Below are 24464 nucleotides of genomic sequence, written 5' to 3'. Positions count from 1 at the left end.
CCACTCATCTTAAAGTGGCCAAGTTTGGACAACACTGGTTTAGGGGGTTGTGTGAACTCAACTGACGGGGGGGGGTTATTCAAGAAACCATAATGGATCCCCTGTTTTAACACATGGGAATCCCGCCGTGAGGTCTGCATGGAGAGGCACGGGAGGGAACAAATTGACACGGAAGAGCCCTGCAAGGTCTCCTGCTGCGACAAATCAACCTTCGGAGCGGCTCCAGCTGTTTAAATCACCGCTCATTCGCGCACTTGCGCCTCGCCCGTGTTTTTTAATCCATGACTAAACCGAAGGAGAACCTAGCTGGGCCCCAGCAGCAGGATGTTCCCTAACGACGCATAGGGGGCGCCATAACAACAACAGTGGCGCGCTCCCAACGCACGCTTTGGCCAATCAGAGAAGACTCCAGGGTCAAACCCCGCTCGGCCTTCCCCAGTTGCCCAGAGATCCTGAGGCAGAGGCCCTCCCGGAAGAAGCTCCGGCGCGCGCGGAGATTCGTTGCCGAACAACCGCGAGCGGCTGGGGCGCGGTCGGCCTGCGCCTGCGTAGACTCCCGAGTCCGGCTGCCGTAAAGCGCGTCGCCGTCGACCCGCTCTCCCGGCCTCCCGCCGCGGGCGGGCGGGCGCAAAATGTCGTGAGCCGCACCCGGCCGGTCGACGGCGCGGGAGCGACAGCGAGCGGGCGGCGACCGGCGGCATCCCATGCTCCGTCGGTGGCGGCGGCGGCGGCGGGCGTCCCTGTCCTTCCCCTCCCCCTTCATGCGGGGCCCGGGCCGGGGCCGCGCCGGTGTCGCCCCCGCCCGCTATGGCCAGGAAGACAGTTAGCAGGAAGAGGAGAGCGGCCGCCCCCGCGGCGGGGCCCGGCGGAGAGCAGGTGGGACCCCTCCCTTCGCCCCCGCCCGGGGGGCCCCACAGCCCCATCGCCCCCGTCCCGCCCCTGAGGCGCTGGGGTCGCGGGGCTGCGGCGCCCACGCGCCCCACTCGGCGGGGGGCGCCGCCGGACTCCTGCCCCTTCGCTCGCTGCCCGGGGGCTTCCGATGCTGGGACCGCAGTCGCTGGGCTGCCACCCGGCAGGGGACTCCGCGGCCATGGACTACGGCCCCCATCGCCCCCGCCCCTCTTCCAAGCGCGCTTCGGAGTCGCGGGACTGCCGCTCCCATGCTTCCCACGGGGTGGGCGCCGGATTACTTTCCCCATCGCTCCCAGGCGGGACTACAGCCCCCCTCGCTCCCATTCAAAGGGGGCGGATGACTACAGCGCCCATCGCCCCCGCCCCCCTTGTAAGCGCGCTCGGGGCCGCGGGACTGCAGCGCCCATGCTCCCCGCTGGGGGAGGGCGCTGGACTCCTTCCCCATCGCTCCCAGGCGGGACTACAGCCCCCATCGCCCCCGCAGCTCGGCGGGGGCCCGGCGCGGGCGGCGCTGCCCGGCGGGTTCGGCGTTCGGAGCCCCGTAACCGACCCGGCGGCGGCGGAGGGCGGCGATGCTTCGGGGCGGCGGCCGGCGGAGGGAGCGGCGGCGGGGCTCGGGCGCTGCGGCCTGGGGGAAGGTGGGTGGCCGGGCCGGGCCGGGCCGGGAGCGGGGCAGGCGGGCTGGCACCGCAGGGTCGGGCTGTTGGGCGCCCCCCTGCCGCGCGCGCGGGGTCGCGTTGGGGCTGCGCGGCTGCGCGAACGCGGACCTCCGCCGTGCCGCCGCGATGGTGGGGTGGCAGGAAAGGGTTAACGCCTCTCCGAGGAGGAGGCGGAGCCAGAGAGCCTGGGCTACTGGAATGAGCGCCCGCCGGATGACAGGCTGGCTCAGCCTTGCGCGACCTTGGCGGCTTTCAGACGGGTGGACTCCAACTCCCAGAATTCCCCAGCCAGCATGGCTGGCTGGGGAATTCTGGGAGTTGAAGTCCACACATCTTCAAGTCGCCACGGTTGAGGAACCGTGTTTGACACGATGAACCCCTGCACGCCCTTGCTACCAGCTGCACTGGCTTGTGCTGTGATGGGACCCGTTGTATTTTCATTTATTTTCCGTAATCCATTTCTAAGCCAGTTCAGCCATTGGCAAGATGTGAAAACCAGAAGCTGGTCACAGTTAGGTGGCCTTTCCTTGCATACTTGAAGCCCGTCTTGGTGTTTGATTACCACCTTTAGGTGGTTAATTAGGTCATGTTATGAAATAAAGAGTGGCTGCTTATTTTACTAACTTAGAGGATAGTGTAGAATCTGTAGCGCTTGGGTGCTATTTGGTGTGGTGAGCCAGAGTTTTAAATGCACAACCTACTAAAATAACCTATGCAAAATGCAACAAGATTACCACACAGCAAAGACTACATATGTAAACTACTTCTTTACAAGTGAATTAGGCGATAATAAGGCAAAAGCTTTTTTTAAAAAAAAAAACTTCAGCTGATGGAAAAAAAGTAGGCTTATTAAATGAAATCTTGCTTCATAGAGTCCTCATAATGAGCTTGGCTGTTACAACTCGGCTGATCTTGCTCCCTAACAAATCAAGCCCAGATGCTGTTCCACTTTGTAATGTATTGTCTTTTCTTGTAACTTTCTGAAACTATGAAGGACTAATAACTCTTTTAAAAACCCCAACCGCTCAGTAATTTGTTGTAATTTGAATGGCTTCCAGATGGGGAGATTGCATCTTTGTGAAATCAGCTTGAAGGCAGCTGTGTCATACCTTTTTAAAAAAATCCTAGGCCAAAAAATTCTAGGCCAAAAAAATCCAGGTTTTTTTGGCCTAGAATTAAATCTAAATTAATGTTTTGACTCCAGTTCCCATAATTCTTCAGCCAACATGGCTTGCTGCTTAATGGATTTATGGGAGCTGCAAACAACTGAAATGCGTGGGTTTTGTGAATGATGTTTTAAATATATCTTAGAGAAAACTCTTAGAAGAAATTAACATTCTGGGAGAGTGGCTGTGCAGGTGAGCTTAAACATGTTTTTTTTTAAACCCAATTTTCTGGGAATTGCAACCCCAAATACTGCTGGCCACATGTTCAAATGTTTTCAAGCATTTCTCACCACTAAGTAGACCTATATTCATTTAGATATCTATCTCCTTCTGTAAGGCAACATGTGAATTTTGTATTTGTGAAAAACTATGCACCGTTCATTTAAAATATTTCAAGCCTACCTCTCAAATAATTAATAGATATTAACTATAAATAAAATCAAATATATTATGTAAAATTACAATAATAATTGTGCTAAAACAAATACCCTCTCTCCCCACCCCTACAATTCATTGAATATATTTAAATGGGAGCAACATTTTTAATTAATGGCTGAAATATACAGAAAAATGATATCAAATATCTCTGCCTTGGATATAATATGAATGGAGGCTGCCACAGAGAATTCCTTTTCCTTGCTTGCCATCTACCCAGCATGTTCAGTTTGCAACACGACCTCTCAGAGATGATGATATTCAGTGAGCAAGAGATCTTGTAGAACGTGGATTCCCTAGTGTAAGTAAATGTAAGTCAGTACAATTAGCACAGGTATTAGGTCTTTGGGTCTATAATAATCCTTGTCATTTGTATTCTGTAGAATGTAGAAGGGATTCTGGTAGCTTCTTTAGGATACCTGATGTTTTGCCAACATTTTTAATTTATTCATGAATCAAATTTATAATTTCAGATGGTCTCTCATCTAGACAGAGAAACTCTGGGCAGAGAACAAAACAAAAACATATCCAATCCATTACAATCAAGAAAAAAGAAACCAGGTTGAGGCCAATATAAAAATTTATATTCCCACATATCACATACACCCACAGCAGAGCCCCAGTAACTTAACATCCTGGCCCCAGTGGCTGGGGGAAGAGCCAGGCCTCTATGGCCTTCCAAAGGGCCAGTAGAGTTGGGGCCAAACGGATCTTCCGGGGAGGCTGTTCCGTAGGGCAGATGTGGCAGAGAAGGCAAATATTCCCTCTGGATCTAATCAGAGATGTATTTCAAGCTCTTACTCCATGTGTTGTTGATATTTTCCTGTAGTACGGCTGGGATCATTCAGTCCACAAAAGGAAGCGGCTTCCCCCAGTGAAGAGGTCGTTGGTGTGCTACCTGAAAGGAAGAGAGGTGCGGCTGCCAAATGAGTCCAGCTATCATCGCTTGTTGCATGCGTATGCAGCTCAACAGTTGCCCAGTTTGTTGAAAGAAAGAGAATTTCATCTTGGAACTCTTAATAAGGTGTTTGCATCTCAGTGGTTGAATCACCGGCAAGTGGTGTGTGGAACAAAATGCAATACAGTAAGTGCACATTCCCTAGTTATTTCCTTGATTTTTTCCAGCCAGGTATTGGATATTGTGCACAGATTGAAGGCAAAGGTGAAAATCAAGTCCACTGCTTTGTCTCACCTTCCTGCTGTTGGCAAGCACAGAGCCCCCAAATAGTGGAAGCCAGATGGAAATCGAATGCTTCATCAGTGGCTACTTAACAGAAAGTTATAAAAATGGTGCTGAGTGACTTTTTGGTGCTGAGTCTGGAGGTGCTGAGAATTTTCCATTCCTGGCTCAGCACAGCACAAAGTCCACTCTGTGTCTTATGGATCAATGGATTTTGAGAAGGCAAGTTGCTGTGACCCACAATTTCCCAGGCAGGAGAGTAAACTATGATTTTATGCTTGTCAACCTTTTGAGGGTAGATCAGGTCGGAAACTAGAATTGCACTTTATTGATACAAGCTGTAATAACATAATCTCGAGTGTCTGACAAAGTTTCTCTTTCTCTTCTTCTTATACCAAAGAGAGTCAAGGTAGGGTAATCTTGAGTTTCTTCCTCACCCCCTCCTGTCTTTTGGGGCTAAGCTGTTTTCTTAATGGCTGCTGCGTACCTTCTTCAGGGTGCCTCTGTACTCCTCTACAATGCAGTTCCCTTGTCCTAAAATTAGGAAAATTGAAGTACTGGTATTAAACAGCAGCTTGCTTGATGAGACATTAGGATATGCTACAGTTTAAAACTGAGGTCTGGTTCTGAATTGTTTGGAACCCTTCAGTCATAAGTCCTGCTTTAGAGATTAGAAAACTGCGGCCACTTGCACATCTGGAGAAGACCAGAATTTTAATGCTTATGCGTGACAGAAGCTCCAGAGGGATCTCTAACTTGGATAAATAGTTAATCAAGTGGAAAATGTGGTTCAATTGAAATAAATGTAAAATGGTGCACATTGGGCAAGACAAACTTAATTTCACATATACACAGGTGGAATCTGAGTTGTAACTAAGTAGGAAAAAGATCTTTTGGGATCACAGAGGATAGTCTAGGGAAGAAATTGACACAGTGACAAAGTTCATCCAGTACAACAGATTAGAAGGAGCTTTAAAAGCGAAAAGAAGGTATTTGAGACAGCATATAACCTGTAGAATTCATTCAGGATGTGGTGACTAAATTGGTAGGGATTGGATAAATTTATGGAGAACAGGCCTGTCATATTGGCCTTGAGGATGCAAGGTCACTTCCAGTTTGGGGGCAGCACGTCTCCCCAGCAGTGCAACAGTGGGAGAAGGAAGTCTCCAGCTCGTGCTGGGGAGCACTCCTGAGGTATTTGGTTGGTCCCTGGGAGAAACCAAATGCCAAACTAAAATGGGCCTTGATTACATCCAGCTGCACTCTCTGCTTTCTTATGACTCTTGTCCAGATGTAGCAACTATATACCAAAATGGGAATTATATTGGTATAACATAAGAAACGTTCACATCATGGCGTTCTGAGAGTTTCAAACAAACGTGTTTTCAAACCCATTGGCTTTACTGGAAATGCTGAGTGGGGAGGAGCCCTAAAGGATGCATTATGAAATGGAATATAGACCTGCAGTAAATTACTGATATGGCGGAACTATAATTATATGACATAATAAAAACATATTTGAGAAGGAGTTGAGTCCCCCAGTTTTCTCCATTTTTCATTGGTCCTATGAGTAACGGAGTGAATTGCAGCTCCTCATTTTTGTACCAAGTTTTAATTACATTCCTGCATGGGTGACAAGCTATTACTCACATTTTGTCAAAGGATGCACCAAACTATCAATCCTAGAGAGTGGAATTGTTCTGTTTATTAGTAGAACATATTGTTGGATGTTTCAAGAACTTGCTATATCATAATGAGGCTGTTGGTTGTCTGCCATCTGGGGTACCATCTCTTCATCCCAAGCCCAGGTGCAACAAAGGATGGCAATGTACCCAGGACTCCCTCTGCACACACATTCCATCTTTATTTTCTCAAACTCACTGTACAGCAATATGCAGATTTAAGCTTCTGCACTTGTACCCTGAGAAGACGCGATGCAAGACTGCATGCATTATGTGAATATATCTCAAGGCCATCAAGAGAACAGCCAAGTATCTGTTAACTCAGAAGGGTAAGAGAAAAACTCTGGGGCATTGATATATCTGGCTCTCGCTTCTTTGTATTTTAGTTGGTAATCACCTTGTGTTTCAGCTTTCTTTGTCTGCAGCAACATTTCTAACTTCCCTGGTCATATCTGGTAATTGTCTTCCAAGTCAAGCCAAGTGCAGAATAAGAATTTCAATGTCTGGAGAGCTTTGATTTGTTGTCAGTCTCAAATGTGAAGCCTTACGAAACGTAGGGGTTATTCACTGGCATTGCTCTGTGACGTTTGTGTATTTCTTTTCAAATTAGAGAGCTAATGTCTATGTATGAGTGTTAAGATATTGTAACTTTAGCCTGTGTTTTCAGGTTTGATTGTTCCTTCTGTTACGCTTCTTAAAGTCTTTTCTTCCATTAGATTCCATGTAATATTTCAATCCTTACAACTTTCCCATGTCTTAGTTCAGGAAGCTAAATTGAATATCATCTGCATTCACTGAAGTGGCAATATTCTTGGTCTAGCTTTCTCAGTTGTAGGTTAACAAGATATATTAAATGTTTTTTCAGGAACTCTGCTGAACTGCATTTAGAGTTATACTAAATCTAATAACAGAGTTACATTTTTCCATCTCATTTAAAACAATTTGGAAAGAAAGAGGGGAACACTCGGGGATGGCTTTATGCATCACATTATTATTTAAATGTATTGCCACCCAACTCCAATGGAATCTGGCTTAGTGAGTTAGATTAATTTAACCAATTTTGGTTTAATCAATAAATAATGGTTTCACTGCGTAAATTCATCAGTAGCTCATTTCCCAGCCCTTGTGCTGAAGTGGCAAATGAAATGCTTCTGCCCAGCAATGGACTTTTTTTTAACTTTTTAATGAAAAACAAAAGGAGCAGATTAAGTCTGAGTTCACCAAGAGATGACATGCTTTGTTTATTTTTGATTTAGCATTTGTTGTGAAGCCAGCTGTTGCAGTTGCGAACCATGATTAACAATTTGTAACAAGTAATCTCAGGTCATGTATTCTTGTCTGTGTCTGACATAGGCTGCAGATATTTGCTTCTACACCGTGTGTGTGTGTGTGTGTGTGTGTGTGTGTGTGTGTGTTACTGCTCTGTAAAGCTGAAGATGATTGCCTTGATTCGGTAATATTGCAATGGTGTTTACTCAGCTCCCTACAAATCTCCAAGATAGAAAAATAGGTTTGTTCTCTGACACTTCAGTGACGTTTTTATAAAGATCATGGCTTCTTTATTATTTCATAACAAGAATGTATACTTTGTCACCCTAATGTGGTCTGCTTAAAGTGAATTCCATTTTTTTTTCTATTCTCTGTTCATTTGTTGCATAGTGTCTCCTCAATCTAAAAGTGGAGTTTGTGTTCAAAATGGCTTGCATGGCCTTTGCGGAGATCACCTTCATAAAGTTCAGAAGTAGCCCTGTTTTCTTAAGAATTGATTGTTCCTTGTAGTTGCTGCATCCAAGCAATTTGTCTGAAAGTCAGGCCAGAAGCCTTATGGAATTGTTCTCATTTTGCCACCCCCTGTTTCAGGGTCTTCTGCGGTTCCTCTTTTTCCACATCTTGCTCCTGATGTCCCAGTAGAGGAGGACAGAAGATCTGGTCTGCCCTGTAGACACAATAGGCGTGTAACTTCTTGTTTATAGTGCCTTATTAGGGCTGGAGAAAATGCAGCTAAACAGGATTGGTCTGAATGAAGCTTAACTTGTGTGTTATTATTTCACCTTACTTGCTTTCATTACTTACTTTAGAACAATCAGATACGTTCAACTATATAAATGGGTTTCTGCCTTAGCATGCTCGAACATAGGTTAGGCACTCCTGAATTGCATTTGAAATACAGGGGGTCCCCAGTTTAAGAACGAGTTCCGTTCCCAAGGCCTGTCCTTAAGTCGAATTTGTATGTAAGCTGGAACGGTATTATTGTATAACACTGTATAAGTAGTATTGTATAATGAACTCGAACCATTGTAGATTTAACTTGAATCATTGAGTGTTTAACTCAAATTTTGCTGCAGTAGGCTCCATTCTTAATTATGGGTCATCTGTAAACCGGGCATTCTTAACCCAGGGACTATCTGTCTTTTGTATGCTAATATGGTTAATGTGAATTCATGGAAGACAATACCCTGTGCAGGAGTGGGCAGCGCCATCCCTGTAAAGCAGTAATGGGAGTGTTGCACACACCATAGAAACTAGACTCAAGCTATGTGGGTAAGCTTACGTGGCAGAAATAAGACTGAATAGTAACTCTTTGGATTCGCCATTCGTTCTTGACTGGTACCTGTGTTCCTCTAGTGCTGCAATATTCAAAATGTGTTCCATGGAACCCCAGGGCTCCATGAGAATCATTCAGGGGTTCAACATGACAATTTACTGTTACGATTACAGTGAAATTGTAAGATCTTTATTCCTTTGTTTTGTTTAAAAGAGTGAAGTCTGTGACAAGGTATTACATTAACAACAGGTTCTGCACTGGTTTTTCACACTGAGAAGTGTTCCTCGGGCATCTCAAGTTCAAAGACCCCTGCTCTAGTAAGCCAGCAGAGCAGTGATCTCCATAGGATGCATGTTTAATGTCCAGTAATCAAATTATCTTGTCTTTCTCCTTTCCATGTAGCTTTCTAATAAGATACGATAGTTCCTGTAATAATTGTTTTTCTCTCTCTGTCTGTCTCTTGCAGTTGTTTGTAGTTGATGTCCAAACTGGTCAGATTACCAAGATTCCCATTCTGAAGGATCGGGAACCTCACATGGTAAACCAGCAGGGCTGTGGGATTCATGCGATCGAGCTCAACCCTTCAAGGACTCTCTTGGCTACTGGAGGTGATAACCCAAACAGCCTTGCAATTTATCGCCTGCCTACCCTCGATCCTGTCTGTGTGGGAGATGTAAGTTTCTGCAAATAGCAAAGATGTGGAGGGTCTTTATATCAGTTGTCTGTTGCCTTGTTCATTTATGGAAATAGTCAGATTCTTTCAGAATGGATGAGACATTGAAAGGCAATTGATTAGCTCAACTGCCTCTCTTTTTTGCTTATACTCCAGTAATGTAGAAACAGGTTAAAATTTCTCTAACAGTTGGGGAGAACTGACAGTGATGCAAAAACACGAACTCTTTGCCTCCATGTTATTCACTGATTGTTTCTTTTTAGGATGGGCACAAAGATTGGATATTTTCTATTGCATGGATCAGTGATACAATGGCTGTTTCTGGTAAAACTCAAACTTTATTATTTTTCTAACCATAATTCTTATAGGAGATAAAAACTAAGAAAAACTGCCAATACAGTTATCAGTATTTCTCCCGTAATTGCCATTCAGTTCTTGCACAGGGGCAGGGAGGCTGGCCGGGCCAGTTCTCTATTGTGCCATCTCATTCATTGCCCGTGTCTCCATGGCGTCCTCCTGCAGCATTTCCTTATTGTCAGAGCAGTGATTGCACCAGGACATGTCCCTGGCCTCTTTAGAAATCAGAATTACACTGTGCAGAATCAGTCCAAATAGATAGCAATCTGGGGTGCGTGTCTGTACAGAATAGCAATAGCAACTGTTCAGCCTGGTTCCACAACACCTGTGATGTGAGCGGGTGTTTCTGAGAAGTGACTGAAGTTCATTTATGCGTTTATTTATTTATCCAGTTTCTAGGCTGCCCAACTCCAAAACTGGCTCTGGGTACCTCCACAGAGTTAAAAACATAAAAAACAACATGCTACGGATATAGTTATATATGTTTGTCCTGCTGTCCGAAACAAATGAAATGATGCCCGGATATTGTTGTGTGGTTATCCTCTTTCGCTGTGTTTATGGCAGTGTGACTAATATATCAGATTCTTCTGTGCAATTATGTTCTTAATTTTCTACAGTGTTAATTTAATGTTAAACAAACTACAGGTAGTCCTACAGGTAGTCCTCAGTTAACCACTCATTCAGCGACCATTCGAAATTACGATGGCAATGAGCAAGTGGTCTTTATGACTGGTCTTCCAAGTTCTGGCCATCCCAGCACCCCTGCGGTCACATGATTGTGATCTGGGCACTTGGCAGCTGGCTTGCACTTACAATGGTTGCAGTGTCCTTGGTTGTGCAGTTGTGATTTGCAACCTTCCCTGCTGGCTTCCCGCAAGCAAAGTCAGTGGAGAAGTTGGCAGGGAAGGTTGCAAGTTGCTCAGGTAAGTCTCCCTCACCCGCATACCCTTCCCCAGCCCCTCTGTGCTTGTGCCACGCTTCCCTAGCCACCCACATACCCTTGCGCACCCTCCCTGAGCTGCACTGTGCTTGCACTGCGCCTCCCCGGCTACTTGCACACCCTCTCCCACTCAACAGCAGCCACCCCAAGCACCACCATGCTTGCGCTGTGCCTCCCTTGCTGCTCATGCACCTTCTCCTACCCGGCAGCAGCCACTTAACCTGCCTGCTGGCCTGCTTGCATGCCACCTGGGACTTGCAACTTCCTGCCAGCTTCCCCACTGACTTTGGTTGTTGGAAGCCAGCAGGAAATTACAAGGAAGTCCCACTTATCAACCCACAATCCTCGCTTAACAACAGCAACGGGGAGTGCCGGGATTGTGGTCGCTAAGTGATGTGGTCACATGACATCATGCTTTACAACCGCATCACTTAGTGACAGACAGTCCAGTCCCACTTGCCACTGTAACTTGAGGACTACCTGAAAGCAATGGGTTTGGAGGATTGAAACTCTCTGAATTTCTGAAATTTGACAAATGTATGCAAATTTGGTTATGGAACTTGTTCCATTTTTAGCACAAAAAGAACCCTGTCTCTTTGCTTGGTGGGAACATTTCTTTCTCGGGAGCTTTAGTATGAGAAACAATATCTATAGCTTGTCCAGTAAGAGGTATAAACTTGTTGTGCTAAGCATATCGTCCTTTCTTGGACATGTGATCAATGTGTACTTGAGTGTGCTTGTTTCTGGTAGGTTCCCGAGATGGTTCGATGGGACTCTGGGAAGTGACAGATGAAGTCCTGGCCAAGAGTGACGCACGACGCAACTTGTCGCAAGTCCCTGTCTATGCACACATAACCCACAGGGCTCTGAAGGACATTCCCAAGGAGAATACCAACCCAGCAAACTGCAAGGTCCGGGCCCTTGCTTTCAACAACAAGAACAAGGTTAGGAAGATGAAGGAATTAAACTCCCCCCTTGCTGAGTCTGGAGATAATTCCAATAATTCCAGCTTTGGACTTCTAGCCAGAACACCCTGCTATAGCCAATTCTAGTCCTCAGTCCATTACAGGTAGTCCTCATTTAACAACCACTTGTTCAGCAACCATTTGAAGTTACAGTGGCACTGAACGAGAGTACTTATGACCGGTCCTCAAAGTTGTGTCCGTCATAGCATCCCCACGGTCATGTGATCACCATTTGGGTGCTTGGCAACAGGTGCACAATTACAATGGTTACAGCGCCCCATGGTCATGTGATCACCATTTCTGACCTTCATTGCGGGTTTCCCACAAGCATAGTCAATGGGGAAGCCGGCAGGAGGTTGAAAGTCACAGTCACGTGACGTCTGCTTACCAACCGCAACTGGAACTGCCAGAACTGCTGTCCTAAGTCGGCATGGTCATGTGATTTTCCGCTTTACAACCGTGTCACTTAGCGACAGAGTTGCTGGTCCCATTTACCGTCATTAGCTGAGGACTGCCTGTACTTCCCTTCAGCATAGATCACTTGTCCAGGTAGGAAAACAAACCCGTAAGTGGTATCAGTGTTGTGCTGCTGCTGAGACAAGTTGCAGAAGTTGAATGGGAAAGGATGCACGGATGGATGTTGGGATTCTGAGCTGAAGATTTTTGGCCTAGATCACTCTTGGTTGGGTTTGTAAAGCTTATTACAGACAGTTACCCTGGTTCTGTGCACTGCTTAGCTGTAAACCATCATTTACATATGACAGTGGCTGTCTTCAGATGGTGCTAAGCCAAAACCCTAACCGTGTGGTGACTTCTGCAATGTGTGAACTCATCCTCTGTCTTCAGAATAACGAAGTGGCTAATTATTAATGATGTATGCAGAGACTTTCACGTCACAGTCAAGTGAATGCTAATGTCCTTCTCTTCTAGGAACTGGGAGCTGTTTCTCTGGATGGATATTTCCACCTCTGGAAAGCAGAATACATGCTGTCAAAGGTGACTTGCCACGCCTGCACACGGAAATGCTTCAGTCAGATCCTGACTTATTACCACGGCTGGTTAAAAATTAAACTAGAATTTCCTGGGTTAGGTGTAAAAGAGAACTCTGGCTTCATGCCAAGTAGGAACAAAGTGCTGACCCCCAGATACAAGGAGGGCTCATGCAACCCTAGCATTTACTGGCAACTTGGTTTAAGAAGCTACAGAGAACATTCAGGCTCTTTCTAGCTTCTTAATTCAGGATGATCCTCTTTTACTTGGTTGTGGAAACTTGCTCACCACATTTTCTGGGTTTATTTCTTTCTTTAGATACCTGTTTTTTCTTTTGCCGGTAAGAGCGTAAGAACAGCACTACAGGATCAGGAAGATTCTTTGTTTCAGGCCCTCAAACAGTTGGGCATTCAAAAAAAAAAAAAGAAAGAAAGAAAATTCTGTTGCGTTATAACATTTCATAACACATCAAAACTACGTTTCTGTACGCATTTGCAAGGGAGAAAGTGAGGAACCTTTTGCTGACTTGCTTGTATGCATAACTTCAAACTCTAAAACAGAGTGCTGCTTTAACAAAGGACTGTTCGTGAGTTGTGCTGCAGTTTCTGCATTACTGGATCCAAGATGAATGAAGTTACCGAGACTAGTTTCTCTGCATTGAGATTTGCAGCTGGTTTTTTTATGGGTTGCTGTTTTTCCTGAGAGACAATGCACCCAGCTAAATGGGAGCAGCCTGGCCCCTCCTGAAATTGCTGCTATCGGTGCTGGTGCGGTTGGTGCCAATACTTAGGAATATTGCTTATAAGCTTAGGCCTGCCAGCACCAACCCTTGTCTGGGAGAAGCAGCCTCAGTTACGTGCGCTCCCAGCTGGGCTGCTGCAACGAGCTGAATGTGAGGTTGCTTTTAAATACAGTGAGAAAGTTTGAGTGGGACTGTTAGAAAGCTTGTGCAGCCGTGCATTTAGCTTCTGTTGTAGCAGAGGGGGGTAACTCTTTTGGGCTGGGGAGACATTTGGATTTAGGGGATTCACAGCTGCCTTGAGTGCCCGCCAGAGCAGAAAGTTAGGTTACAGATCAAACAAATAAATGCCAGAAATGGCACTCGTCACATGGGAGGCTTGTCTGTTTACAAAATAGCTGCAGAGCATCCATTTACCATAAGGAGAACTAGTCCCAAGGAGATTTTGCTACTGTTGGGGAACTCAAAGGTGGTCCTGTAAGTGGCTATGATGCCAGAAGCTGGTGTCTTGTTTCACCAGCTGGTTTCCATTTCATTTTTGTTAATGAAAAGAATTGTGAAAAAGTCATTGGGGCAGGGAGCCTGATGAGGTCCAGGGAAATGTGAGACAGCACGTTGTTCTCTAGACTTGATTGTATTAGAACCATTGTATGATTCTGAACGGTTCAGGAAGTGCCTGCGCCTAAGCTTAAGATGGCCTGTCTGAAAAGGCCCTTGCTTGCTGGCTTCAGACTGGAAGACACTCTTAGAAGCAGGTTCAGTGCTGAACCCATGTCTTTCAGGCCTCTGAATCTATGCTTTGGCCTCCTTTATTAAGGTATGGGGCGCTGGGTTTTAGACTGCAGGTTCTGGTTCAGCACTGGGATGTTTTATGGACTTTATATGTTGCTCTTAATGAGTTTTAAAGCTAGTTTCTTTTTAAAACCTCAGTTTGGGTTTACTGCTTGAGGTTTTAGTTTTGGAATTGTGAAGGAAGGAAAGCCATTACATGTGTTCCCCCACTCCCTGTCTGCAACTTGCCATAGCTCTGATAAGCAGAGACAGTGCAATTGTCTCCTTCGTGCATTCTTTGGAACATGAATGGCCTAGTTTCAGTTGGGGAGAGCTTTAAGGTAGTGTGGGAACAATTGCCTTCCATCCTTAACCCCTTGGAAAAATGGGCCTCAAATTTGGCCCATCCCATCGAGGGTCACTAGTTCTCCATTGGAAGTTCAGGAGACTGAATGTGCCCCCCCATCCCTGCCAGCCATTGTTGCTGCCTCTCTGAGCCTAGCGACCAGCTCTTTCATCAGAGTTCAAGAAGCAAAGATTGCCACTGTGGATTATAGCTGCAAATCAGATCTGTAGGTGAGAGAACAAACACACTGTTGAGGTTGTGCTTCTGTGTGTGAAGTAAGGCCTACAGAGTTACCGTTGAAATTCTGTTTCAGTTCTTGTGGTTGTTGGTTTCATTATTCCTTTTCTATTAATTTTGGTAGAAGTGGAGGTTGGACTGCATATCTTGTGTAGAATCTCTACTAATTATGCTATTTGTGTACTCTGATTGTAAATGCACACAAAAGTAGTTCCAGTTTTGGCTCATTTATTTAAGCATCCTTTGGATCTTCTGTTGTTCATGGTATCCTCCTCTGATTTTCATAAAGGTTTTTCTCTTTCTAACTTTTATAGCTGCTGTCAACAAAGTTACCATACTGTCGGGAAAACGTGTGTCTGGCCTATGGTCAGGAATGGTCTGTGTATGCAGTTGGATCTCAGGCACATGTCTCTTTTCTGGATCCGAGACAGCCTTCCCACAAAGTTAAGTCTGTCTGTTCCAGAGAGCGAGGAAGTGGTAAGGACACTTTATAAGTTTTTATTAAAAAATTCATTGAGATACAGCCCTTTGTTCAACTTGGTGACCTGCAGATGTTTAGGAAACATATTATCTCAACATATCAGTAGAAAGCCAGATTGGAGAACCATGTGATGGTTCTGGAAGAGTTCAGAGGGCATTTGAACCATCTCTGAATCTTGGAGGAAATTCATCATGAATGTTTTCTCAGGAATGTGGAGAGATGTCATTAAATAGGGATGTTAAAGCATCTGTAAGTTCATTATGGTACATGCAAAATGACATGAAATAATAGAATTGTAGAAGAAGCTAGAAAGGACTTCATGAACTGTGGACCTCATAAAACTCTGAGTAAAGCAGCTTTGGTGATATAGTCCCCCCCTCTGTATTTTAGCCAAGTACTTGTTTAAGCTTGATGTGAAGTTTTGTTGTATCTCTAAGCAACCTGTTCCACTGTACCTCCAGTCATACACCTCACATGGAACTGTAAGGAGACCATTTGCTTCCACTGTAATGTCTCCCTTTCAGATTTTTCATATTCCATCCTAGTCTATTCTTTTTGGTATGAAGTAAATTCAGTTTAAATACTCAGTGTATTTTCACATGCTTTCTGCTCCTTGTACATTATCCTTTAAAATTTTCTTTTCTGCATTTGCTAATGAACTTATTCTGCATTCCTGTAGAGGGTAATGTCCCAGTTCTTAAAACACCTCAGCAGATACTAAATCACTCTGTACTTTTCTAGCCTATGTTCTTTCTTAGAACAAATCCTGCAACATCCAAAGACACACCCATCTTAATTAACAGTAATTGTTCCTAGGTAATTCGGTATTCTCCAGATGTTTGGACTGCAATTGAAATCTTTGACCATTCATTGAGTAACATTGACTACTCAGAATGCATCAGCAACATAGACAATGACTTCTTTGATGATATTCAGTGGTGGATTATCCTATATAATTTTAAATATTCTCTCTTATTTTGATTTTAACATTTATGTCTGATCTAGGATCACAGAAATACGTATATGTTGGCTTGGGTAGATGAGTTACAGTCCAAAATAAGTGGAAGGTACCAGTTGGATTATTCTTGATAATCAAGCTGTCCTGAATTTAGAATGGACTTATGGATCATCCAACACATCTCTGTCAAAGACATATCTGCAATGTGAACATCTCCAGTCTGGAATGCGACCATGTCATCCATAACAGAGAGCTTAATCACCTCTCTGTAAATCTGTCTAGCGAAGACCAGCTCACTGCCTTTCAAAGGCATTTGGTTCCACTTCCAAGTTGCTTTTGCCATGAGCCTCTAATGTTGTAATTCTGTATCTTAATTCTAGTCCTGCCCTTTATCAGAACAAGTCTGCTGGGAAGGAGGCTTTGAATCAGTTCTTGACTTTCTTTGCTGGCATCTTCATCTCTCAGGAGCTTGAGGACGCTACAAGGAGGCCTGCTTTTGTGGGCTTGAACCTGACTCACAGGAAGTACATAGCTGATAAAGTCAAAATGACAGCCTCACCATTTTCATCCCTAGCAAGGAGGAACAAAAAAGTTTCCAACACAGTAGTTACTGGTATGCTGGGTTAAGTGAGGACAGCACTGAAATGATCTCCAAACAATGAGGGATGAAGCTAGACTAGCCCTAAACCCATCTCCCATCTCCCTTCTTTTGACTTCTGACCCCTGGACCCCTTCCGTTTGTTTCGTTTCTTCATGTGCTATGGTTGGTTCCTGCCAGCATCTTTCTCAGAGTTTCCTGTCCTTGCTGTCATGGTTAACTGCATGAACTTATCCAATTTGCTTTTAGAAGCAACTCATGCTAGTGGCTGTGAGAGATCTTTGTTTTCCAGGGACTGGACATACCACAGTGTAGCCAATCTGTACAAAATACTTTATTGCAGCACACACCTTCCCCCAACACCAGACTATTGCTCTTCACCCATCTAGGACTTGCAAGGTGATGATGTCATGTCAATATGTCTTTAACACTGAGTCCTTTAATGCTTAGTGTATAAAGTCTGTATAAATATATAAAGGTCATAAAGCCTGTAGTGTGACATACAACCTTTAAGCCTTTTCCAAATATTCTTGCACTAGTTGAGGTAAGGTGCTACTTCAATGTTCTTGTTCCTCTTTTAGTGGCTACTGAGCTCCCAGCAAAACTCCGAGCTCCGGGCAGGACTCCCACCAAGATAGGCTGCTCACCATAACATGTGGTCTTGGTAGTTGAACATTAGTCCTCTTGGCTGCTTGCCGACTCTAGATGTTGCTTTTCCACTCCCTCGCCTGCTCGCCATTTGCTTGTCACGTTTCTTACACACACACTGTTTACGCACATCTCCTCCTCCACCTTGTCTTAATGTTTGCTTTTCTGAGCTAAGATCCTGGGTGAGGTTCAGGCTGCTTGTCTGCACGTCCTTGAAAACATCAGGGTGTGGCTTATTATCACAGGCAGCTGGAATGCTGCCCTGGATGCTTGTGAGTAGTCAGGGAAACAAGGGAAATGGGGTGAGAAGTGTTTCTGCCCAGTTGCAGCACACCTTTCCAAAGCACAGGAGGTCACAAGTTGTGGTCACGTGATGTCTTGCTTAACAACTGTGGGTAACTTCACTCCCTCACAGTGGCCATGAATTTCCTGTAACAATGAATCACATAAGTTGATTACTTGTTCAGTGTAGCGTCTACAGGTAGTCCCCGGTTACCAACCATTTGTTCAGTGACAATTCAAAATTATGACAGCACTGAAAAAGAAGACTTATGACTGGTCCTCAACGTTGCAGCTGTTGCAGCGTCCCTGCGGTCACGTGATCACCATTTGCAACCTTCACAGCCAGCTTCCAATAACCAAAGTCAGTGAGGAATCCAGCAGGAGGTCACAAGTTGTGGTCACCTGATGTCTTGCTTAACAACTGTGGGTAATTCATTTAACAGCCACAGCAAGAACTGCTGACCTAAGTCAGAACAATTAGAACCGTGTTGCTTAGCAATGGAGTTGCTGGTCCAAGTTACGGTTGTTCACTAAGAACTACCCGTAGACTTCTAGCGTGGAGTTATATTCTTTTGTACATAATATTAATTCACTATAGTTCTGGCAAGATATGTCCTGACTACAGGGACCCTATTTAATCTTTCTTAAACTACAATTATTATAATGCCACTTCCTTGATTCTTGTTATTCTTTCTTACTCCAATACTTAGTGTGGTAACTATCTAGGGAAAAGATATTTATTCCAGATCAGTTTTATTGGCTAAGCAAAGTATTTTAAGAGTCTCTCTTGCATGCTCTTCATGTTGTGCCTTGCTGGTGACTTTTATAGTAGGAGCTAAGTTCTTCCAGAATTTCCTTACTTAACATTTTTTAGCCTGTCTGATTTTAACAATTGAAATTTCTTTCTTTTGGTAGACCTGGTAAGCCGATTCCTTGCAGAAATAATTTGAGCTTCTGTCTGTAAGCTGATAAAGTTTTGCCTTAATTAATGCAGTGTTAAAGACTTGTTCCTATTTTATCAACAGATTTTTTTTTTGAATAGCAGTTTCCTTTGTCAATCTGTAGTGTGTGTATTTGCAATCTCCGAGCCCTTTGGTTCACCTTCAGTTGTTATTTTAGTCAGTGCCATGGGTACAGCGTTTGTTCCTTTGCCATATCTACTATAGGCCTTTTGGAAGAAATTCACTTCTGATTCATGATCTCTGCCATTGCTAATCTTTCGTAGGCCTCCTGCCTCTGCTATGCTGAATGTCAGTGATCACTTTTGTTCATCTCAGAACTCTGGATCTTTAGTTTGTCTTTTGGTCCCTTCCTCAAGTCCTAAACAGCCTACAATTTATTTATTTATTTATTTAAATGTATTATAGCCACCCAACTCCACTGGACTTTGGGTGGCCCCAGCCAGCCCCAACAGGCTTGCTCTTGAAGTGTGCATACAATTGGAAGGTACAACGTGAACAATAGTGATGGTTCAAACAGAACATAATTATTCCAAAGTATAGGCTTGATACTGAGAAATGGCTTTGCTTGGTTAGATTTAGGAACAGGATAGCTCTAGAACTTCCTTTAGAGGTGACACCTTCCTACTGAGCAACAACACATCAAAGACCACCATCATGGTGACTTGAGTATTGTAACTGTAACCTATTACTTGAAAACTGTGTACAAGGAAATATGATCTAAAGTGCATTTTCCCCAGAGGCTCTAAGAGAATCTGCTGTCTTGGCCTTTCAGCCTAGACCTGTTGCAGCAGCCCTGGCTTCCTCTTGATGGAAACTCTACTTTTCTTCCCACTGTCTCCCCTGCTCTTTCTTCCATGGTATTCCAGTTGTTCTTGCCTAGACAAAGCTGTATTTGTTGACCATGGCCCTTGTGTTGACTCCATATGAAGAACTGTCTAGACAAAGTCAGTAATCTATCAGTTGCCACCAAACTAATGTGTTCAGGGAGCTAAAAAGCATGCACCAAAGTTTTCCTTTGTTACCCCCCATTGCTACACACAACTGCTTCTTCCTGCATAAGTTCACCTGATTCACAATATGCTGGGGATTTTCACTGATGCCAGGATGTTTTGAGTTTCAACAAAGAAATACCTAGTTGAGGAAAACTGAGAAGCATATTTTGAAAATAAGTAGGGACAGGGCTTAGTCGGGTTTCCATAACACCTGTGTCTGTCCCTCTTCCACGACAGGTATTCGCTCAGTGAGCTTCTATGAACACATTATCACGGTGGGGACAGGACAGGGCTCCTTGCTATTTTATGATATCCGAGCCCAGAGGTTCTTGGATGAGAAACCACCGCACAATTGCTATGGATCAAAATTGGGAGGAAGTGAAATTCTCAAACTGTCAACTGGCAGAGGTTGGCTGGTGAGTAGCTGCAGAAAGAAAAAGTGTGGTTCATGTATTGCCTCAAAATGCTTTCCGAGTATTGAGAAGTCAACAGGAGAAGGTCAGCGGACTGCAGAAACTCTTAGAAACCAAGTGCTTTCCATAGCTTTGTCCTTAAACATTCTTTGTCTGCATTAAGTCATCAGAATGGAATTGAAAGTTGGTGGGCTAAAACAGGCATGATGAATTCCAAAACTGTGCACCAGCATTAATTATAATTATATACACATAACAAAATCCCCTCTCACCTCTATGGGTGGTATGTGTCTTCCTCAGTCTCAGGTCCTCTACCAGAGGCCTGGGAGTTTGAGGGTTCTGTGCAGGATCTGAGCTGTTCCTAGCCCTGCACTCTTCTGGGAAGAGAGCTCTGGTGTTGCTCCTGGGATCTGTTCGACCCATACCCATCTCCCAGCTTGGGAGTCACAGCCCTGAGTGCTCCTACCACCACTGGGACCACTTTGGCCTTGACTTCCCACATCCTCTCTAGTTCCTCCTTCAGGCCCTGGTACTTCTGGATTTTATTTATTTTATTTTATTTATATTTCAAATTTAGATACCACCCATTTTACAAAAAGTGACTCTGGGCAGTTAATTTTTTTGTACTCCTTCTCCTGATGTTGTTGTCACTTGGCACTGCTACATCTATCACTACCGCTGTCTTCTGGTCCTTGTCTACTACCAAGATGTCTGGTTGATTGGCCAATACCTGCCTGCCCGTCTGGATCTGGAAGTCCCACAGGATCTTAGCCGTGTTATTCTCCATGACCTTCTGTGGAATCTCCCATCTGGACTTGGGAGGGTCTAGCCCATACACTGTGCATGTGTTCCTATTCACAATGCTAGCTACTTGGTTGTGCTGTTCAGTATATGCAGTATGTGTGTGTGTGTGTGTGTATACACACACACACACACATGTATATATATTTGTATATATGATGCTGCTAGGAACTTTCCTTCCATATATATATTTAGCAGGGGGTGTTACATAGAGCTGTCGTTGCACCCTATCTTGTAAAAAGTTTGGATTTCTGAATGGGAATTGCCCAGCTCTTGTGCTTTAGCTTCTCCTCTCTTCCTTGGTCCTGGGGATATAAAGACCAACTTTTGGGAAGGTTGTGAGGAACTTGGTTGGAGATCCTACTGACATCCACTTTCCTTTGACAGAATCATGACGAAACCTGGAGAAATTACTTTTCAGACATCAGCTTCTTCCCAAATGCCGTTTACACTCACTGCTATGACTCGTCCGGCACGAAGCTTTTTGTGGCAGGAGGTCCCCTTCCGTCTGGACTCCACGGGAATTATGCTGGCCTCTGGAGCTAATAACGCTTTCCAAAAAGCCTCTCAAGTGTGACTTTTTTTTCCTCACCCTCATTTTCTTTCCTTTTTTAAAACAAAGGATTTGTGTGGTGACATTCCTGTCTTCTGGTTTTGATGCAACTTGGGGTTAAACTATTTTTTTTAGGAGGGGAACAGTGTATCCTGTTGGTCTCCCAGCAGTTTTTGTACATTTTTAAACTGTTTTTGTTTATCTGCTTTGATCTTTATACAGTAGAGTGGGTGTTTGCACCCTTTTTATTGCATTTCCTAAAATGGCTGAGTCTTTGCCCCGAGCTTAGGCTAACCAACCATACGTCTCACTTCCTTCTCTTACTTCGCTGTGAGGTAGGAATCCTTGATTAGATCGGCTGCTGCCGAGCTTTCTGTGAAAGCCCAGGGGCTGTGTGTGTGTGCGTGTGTGTGTACATGTACGTGCAGGTACTTTGTCAGTCGCATTTCCTGGAATAAAAACAATGTGTAATTAAAAATTAAAAAGTATTTATATGAGATACACTTCTACTTTATCCACAGAGTTAGACATACACATGACTCCATGTCATCTTGAAAAAGTGCATTTTTAATGATGATGCTGTTTTTGCCACTGTGATCCAACATGTGACCTCCGTCCTAAGCTTGCTGCACATGTACAGTTTGCCCTTTTATTCCTTGCTTCTCTCCCCAAGGATGATGTCATGGTGGGAATACAGACTGGCTGCAGGTGAAAGTCACCCTCACCGATCTTGTGCCTTGGGGGTACGCAAAGGTAAAGCATTTGGGAGAGAAGCATCTCTTAACTGCCTCATGGGTAATGGCATTGTGGGTGAAGTACCAATTCTGCATAAGGGTGGCTTATGAGTATCATGCTAATAAAATTTAACACACACACCTTCAGAAGGTTGAATTAACTCACTAATAAAAGTGAACCTCAAGAGATCCTTGCAATGTGCTTCTGTCACACAAAAATTGATGAGGTTTACTCACAAGAATTTCTTTAGGTATGGTTTACTTTTGGTTCCATAAGCATAATACTCAAACTTTGATTCTACAGCTCCCATAACCTGGACCAACCACCCACCCCATAAGCCAGGGTTCTAAAAGAGGAGCCTGTGTGTCCTTTCTCCTTACTGAGTTTGAAGAGAAACACTTCTTATTTCCTTAGTAAGCTAGTCCTCCACTCCAGAAGCCTTCCTTCAGCCAGGTGGGTTGCTGAATGAGGAACAGAACATTGCTCCCTTCTGTGTCTGTCTGCTAGTGGTGGAGGATAGGTAGACCTTTTCTCCAAGTGAACTAGCAGCACTCTCTCTCCCAGGAAATTTATGTCTTGGCGTGAAATTGCTTATTGCTTTTGGCTACCAGTTCTGTTCTCAAATATAAGCTGCCTTAAGACATCCTTTAGGTGTCTATATGTATAGGTACTTTGTCAATAGGGATAATTTGGAAGGGAACTTCTTGATGAGGTCCCTCAGAGTTGCAGGGTCATTGTAGGACAGCGTTGGAATGAATTTGCTTCTTCTTAGCCAACAGAGAAGTGTTATACCCAAAACAAACTGGAGCTTCAAATGCTTTTGTGGACACAGGATTCAGTTTGCCAGGCGATGCTCTTGTGCTACAAGGACATGCTTGTGTCATGCTGCTATTATTTGAAAGTTCCAGGAAGCCCAACAAATCTCTCCTGCCTGCTGCATCTCTATGGGATTTTCTGATCTTCCAAGTAGTTTCCATTGGTGTCTTGGCTTCAGACATGATGTATGGCTTCTAAGGTGATGGAAATACCTCTGGAACAGCAGCTCTTCAAGAAAAAGGACTGTCGTCTTCTGGAGGCTGATGATCCTTTCTGGAAAAGTACAGCTTTCTCCTTGGTAGGTTGGGCCTCCCAACTCCAGTGGGAGATGGTGCTATGCTACTATTTCAGCAGCTGATACTGAGTTTTTGCCTTCATACAAAGCAAATGAAGTTCACTTGTAGACAAAAACACATTTACTCTGAGATCTGAAAAAATAAAAAAACATATCCCCCATTGGCACTTGTTTCTGTTTCTGCCAGAGAACTATGAAGCAGGAACAAATCTGAAAATTTTCTGGAGAGAACCTTCTTCAAATGCTCTTTCTTTTCTTGGAGCTAGGAAACTCAGGTCCTAACTCCAAAAAGAGATTAGTCAAAGGAGTATCAGATGCGGATGGTACAATTTTACATGTAAAACTCAAATTTTTGTAGTGCCACATGTAAGCTACCATGTGTGACATGGCCATCGGTTAGGATTTGCTTACTTCCTCTGAACTGCCTCTGAGAACTTAGATTGCTCAGTTCCATAATAGCTCTGAGTCGAGCAGATGCTTTGCATGCATGAGGTCCCAGGGTTCACGCACACTGCAAATGGAACAACTGGTAGCATTGCTGAGAAAGACCTCTCTGGAGACCATGGGGAGAATGCTACCAGTCAACTCAAAGGAGCTTTTGAAGGTCTGACTACAGGTCTGACTCCATCTCATCCGTGTGCCATGCTCCTAACACTCCTGCCGGTCAGTGGAGGCAAGATTTGTTGAATTAGACTTGAGGGGTTCTATTTTTCCAGGAGGGATATTGAAGAAGGAAAAGGTATAAAGTGTAATTTCTCAATTGGCCTTAAAGAAGGGAATCTTCCAATTGGGTAGCTGATTTTTAGAAGGGGCTCACTTGGACGTGGCTGTGTCACATCCAAAGTGCTTTAAAATTGTCCTGCTAGAAAATAACCAGAAAAAGCTACATTGGCATTCAAGGTTTGTAGAGTTTGAGGAAAGGGAGGAGCAGTCTTCATATACGTAATTCAGACACTGAATTATAGACTCTCAGAATATGACTGCATTTAAAATCAGTAACATTTTGCACATATTTTTAATCATTTTTAAAATTCTGTCTTAGAGAAGAAATATTGCTAAAAGAGGCCTTTTTTCCAGCTCTATTTCTACAATGTCACTTGGTGCTTGATGAAGGACAGACCTTTTAAGTGTCTTCTTTCTGAGCTGGGTCTTATCCTACATACAGAGCACTGAACTCGCCTGAATTGGAGGATAAAGCAAATGGTCAGCTGCAAAGGGAAAACGTTTTGTGACACAGATTGCCAGACGTGAAGTAAAGTATATGTAGTTGTCTGCTTATGTTGGGTGGTGCCCAACATCCACATAGTGTAAATCAAGAATAAAGAAAGTGACT

At 44.3% G+C, this 24464-nt stretch overlaps 1 protein-coding gene across 1 annotated transcript; it reads left to right on the top strand.

Moving 5' to 3' along the window:
* Positions 1-361: 361 nt before the first annotated feature.
* DCAF12 (DDB1 and CUL4 associated factor 12) lies at positions 362-21782 on the top strand. The gene is made up of 9 exons (XM_088152673.1): positions 362-876; positions 4002-4256; positions 9046-9252; positions 9516-9576; positions 11300-11493; positions 12445-12510; positions 14912-15074; positions 19756-19934; positions 21120-21782. Exons 1-9 carry the CDS (start codon positions 808-810, stop codon positions 21276-21278), a joined length of 1353 nt encoding a protein of 450 aa, XP_088008799.1. The 5' UTR covers positions 362-807; the 3' UTR covers positions 21279-21782.
* The last annotated feature ends 2682 nt before the right edge of the window (positions 21783-24464 follow it).

This window comes from Python bivittatus, unplaced genomic scaffold (assembly GCF_059951505.1).
Source record: "Python bivittatus isolate LINGU-HERP-01145 unplaced genomic scaffold, Pbiv_v1 ctg000570_np1212, whole genome shotgun sequence".
Taxonomy (NCBI): domain Eukaryota; kingdom Metazoa; phylum Chordata; class Lepidosauria; order Squamata; family Pythonidae; genus Python; species Python bivittatus.
The sequence above is the reverse complement of the archived record's forward strand: the minus strand, read 5'-3'. Positions and strand labels throughout refer to the sequence as shown.

Coding starts and splice junctions, on each gene's coding strand:
- DCAF12 (XM_088152673.1), top strand. CDS start 808: ATGGCCAGGAAGACAGTTAGCAGGAAGAGGAGAGCGGCCGCCCCCGCG. Junction 877..4,001: donor CGGGGCCCGGCGGAGAGCAG/GTGGGACCCCTC, acceptor ATTTTCCTGTAG/TACGGCTGGGATCATTCAGT. Junction 15,075..19,755: donor TTCCAGAGAGCGAGGAAGTG/GTAAGGACACTT, acceptor CTTCCACGACAG/GTATTCGCTCAGTGAGCTTC.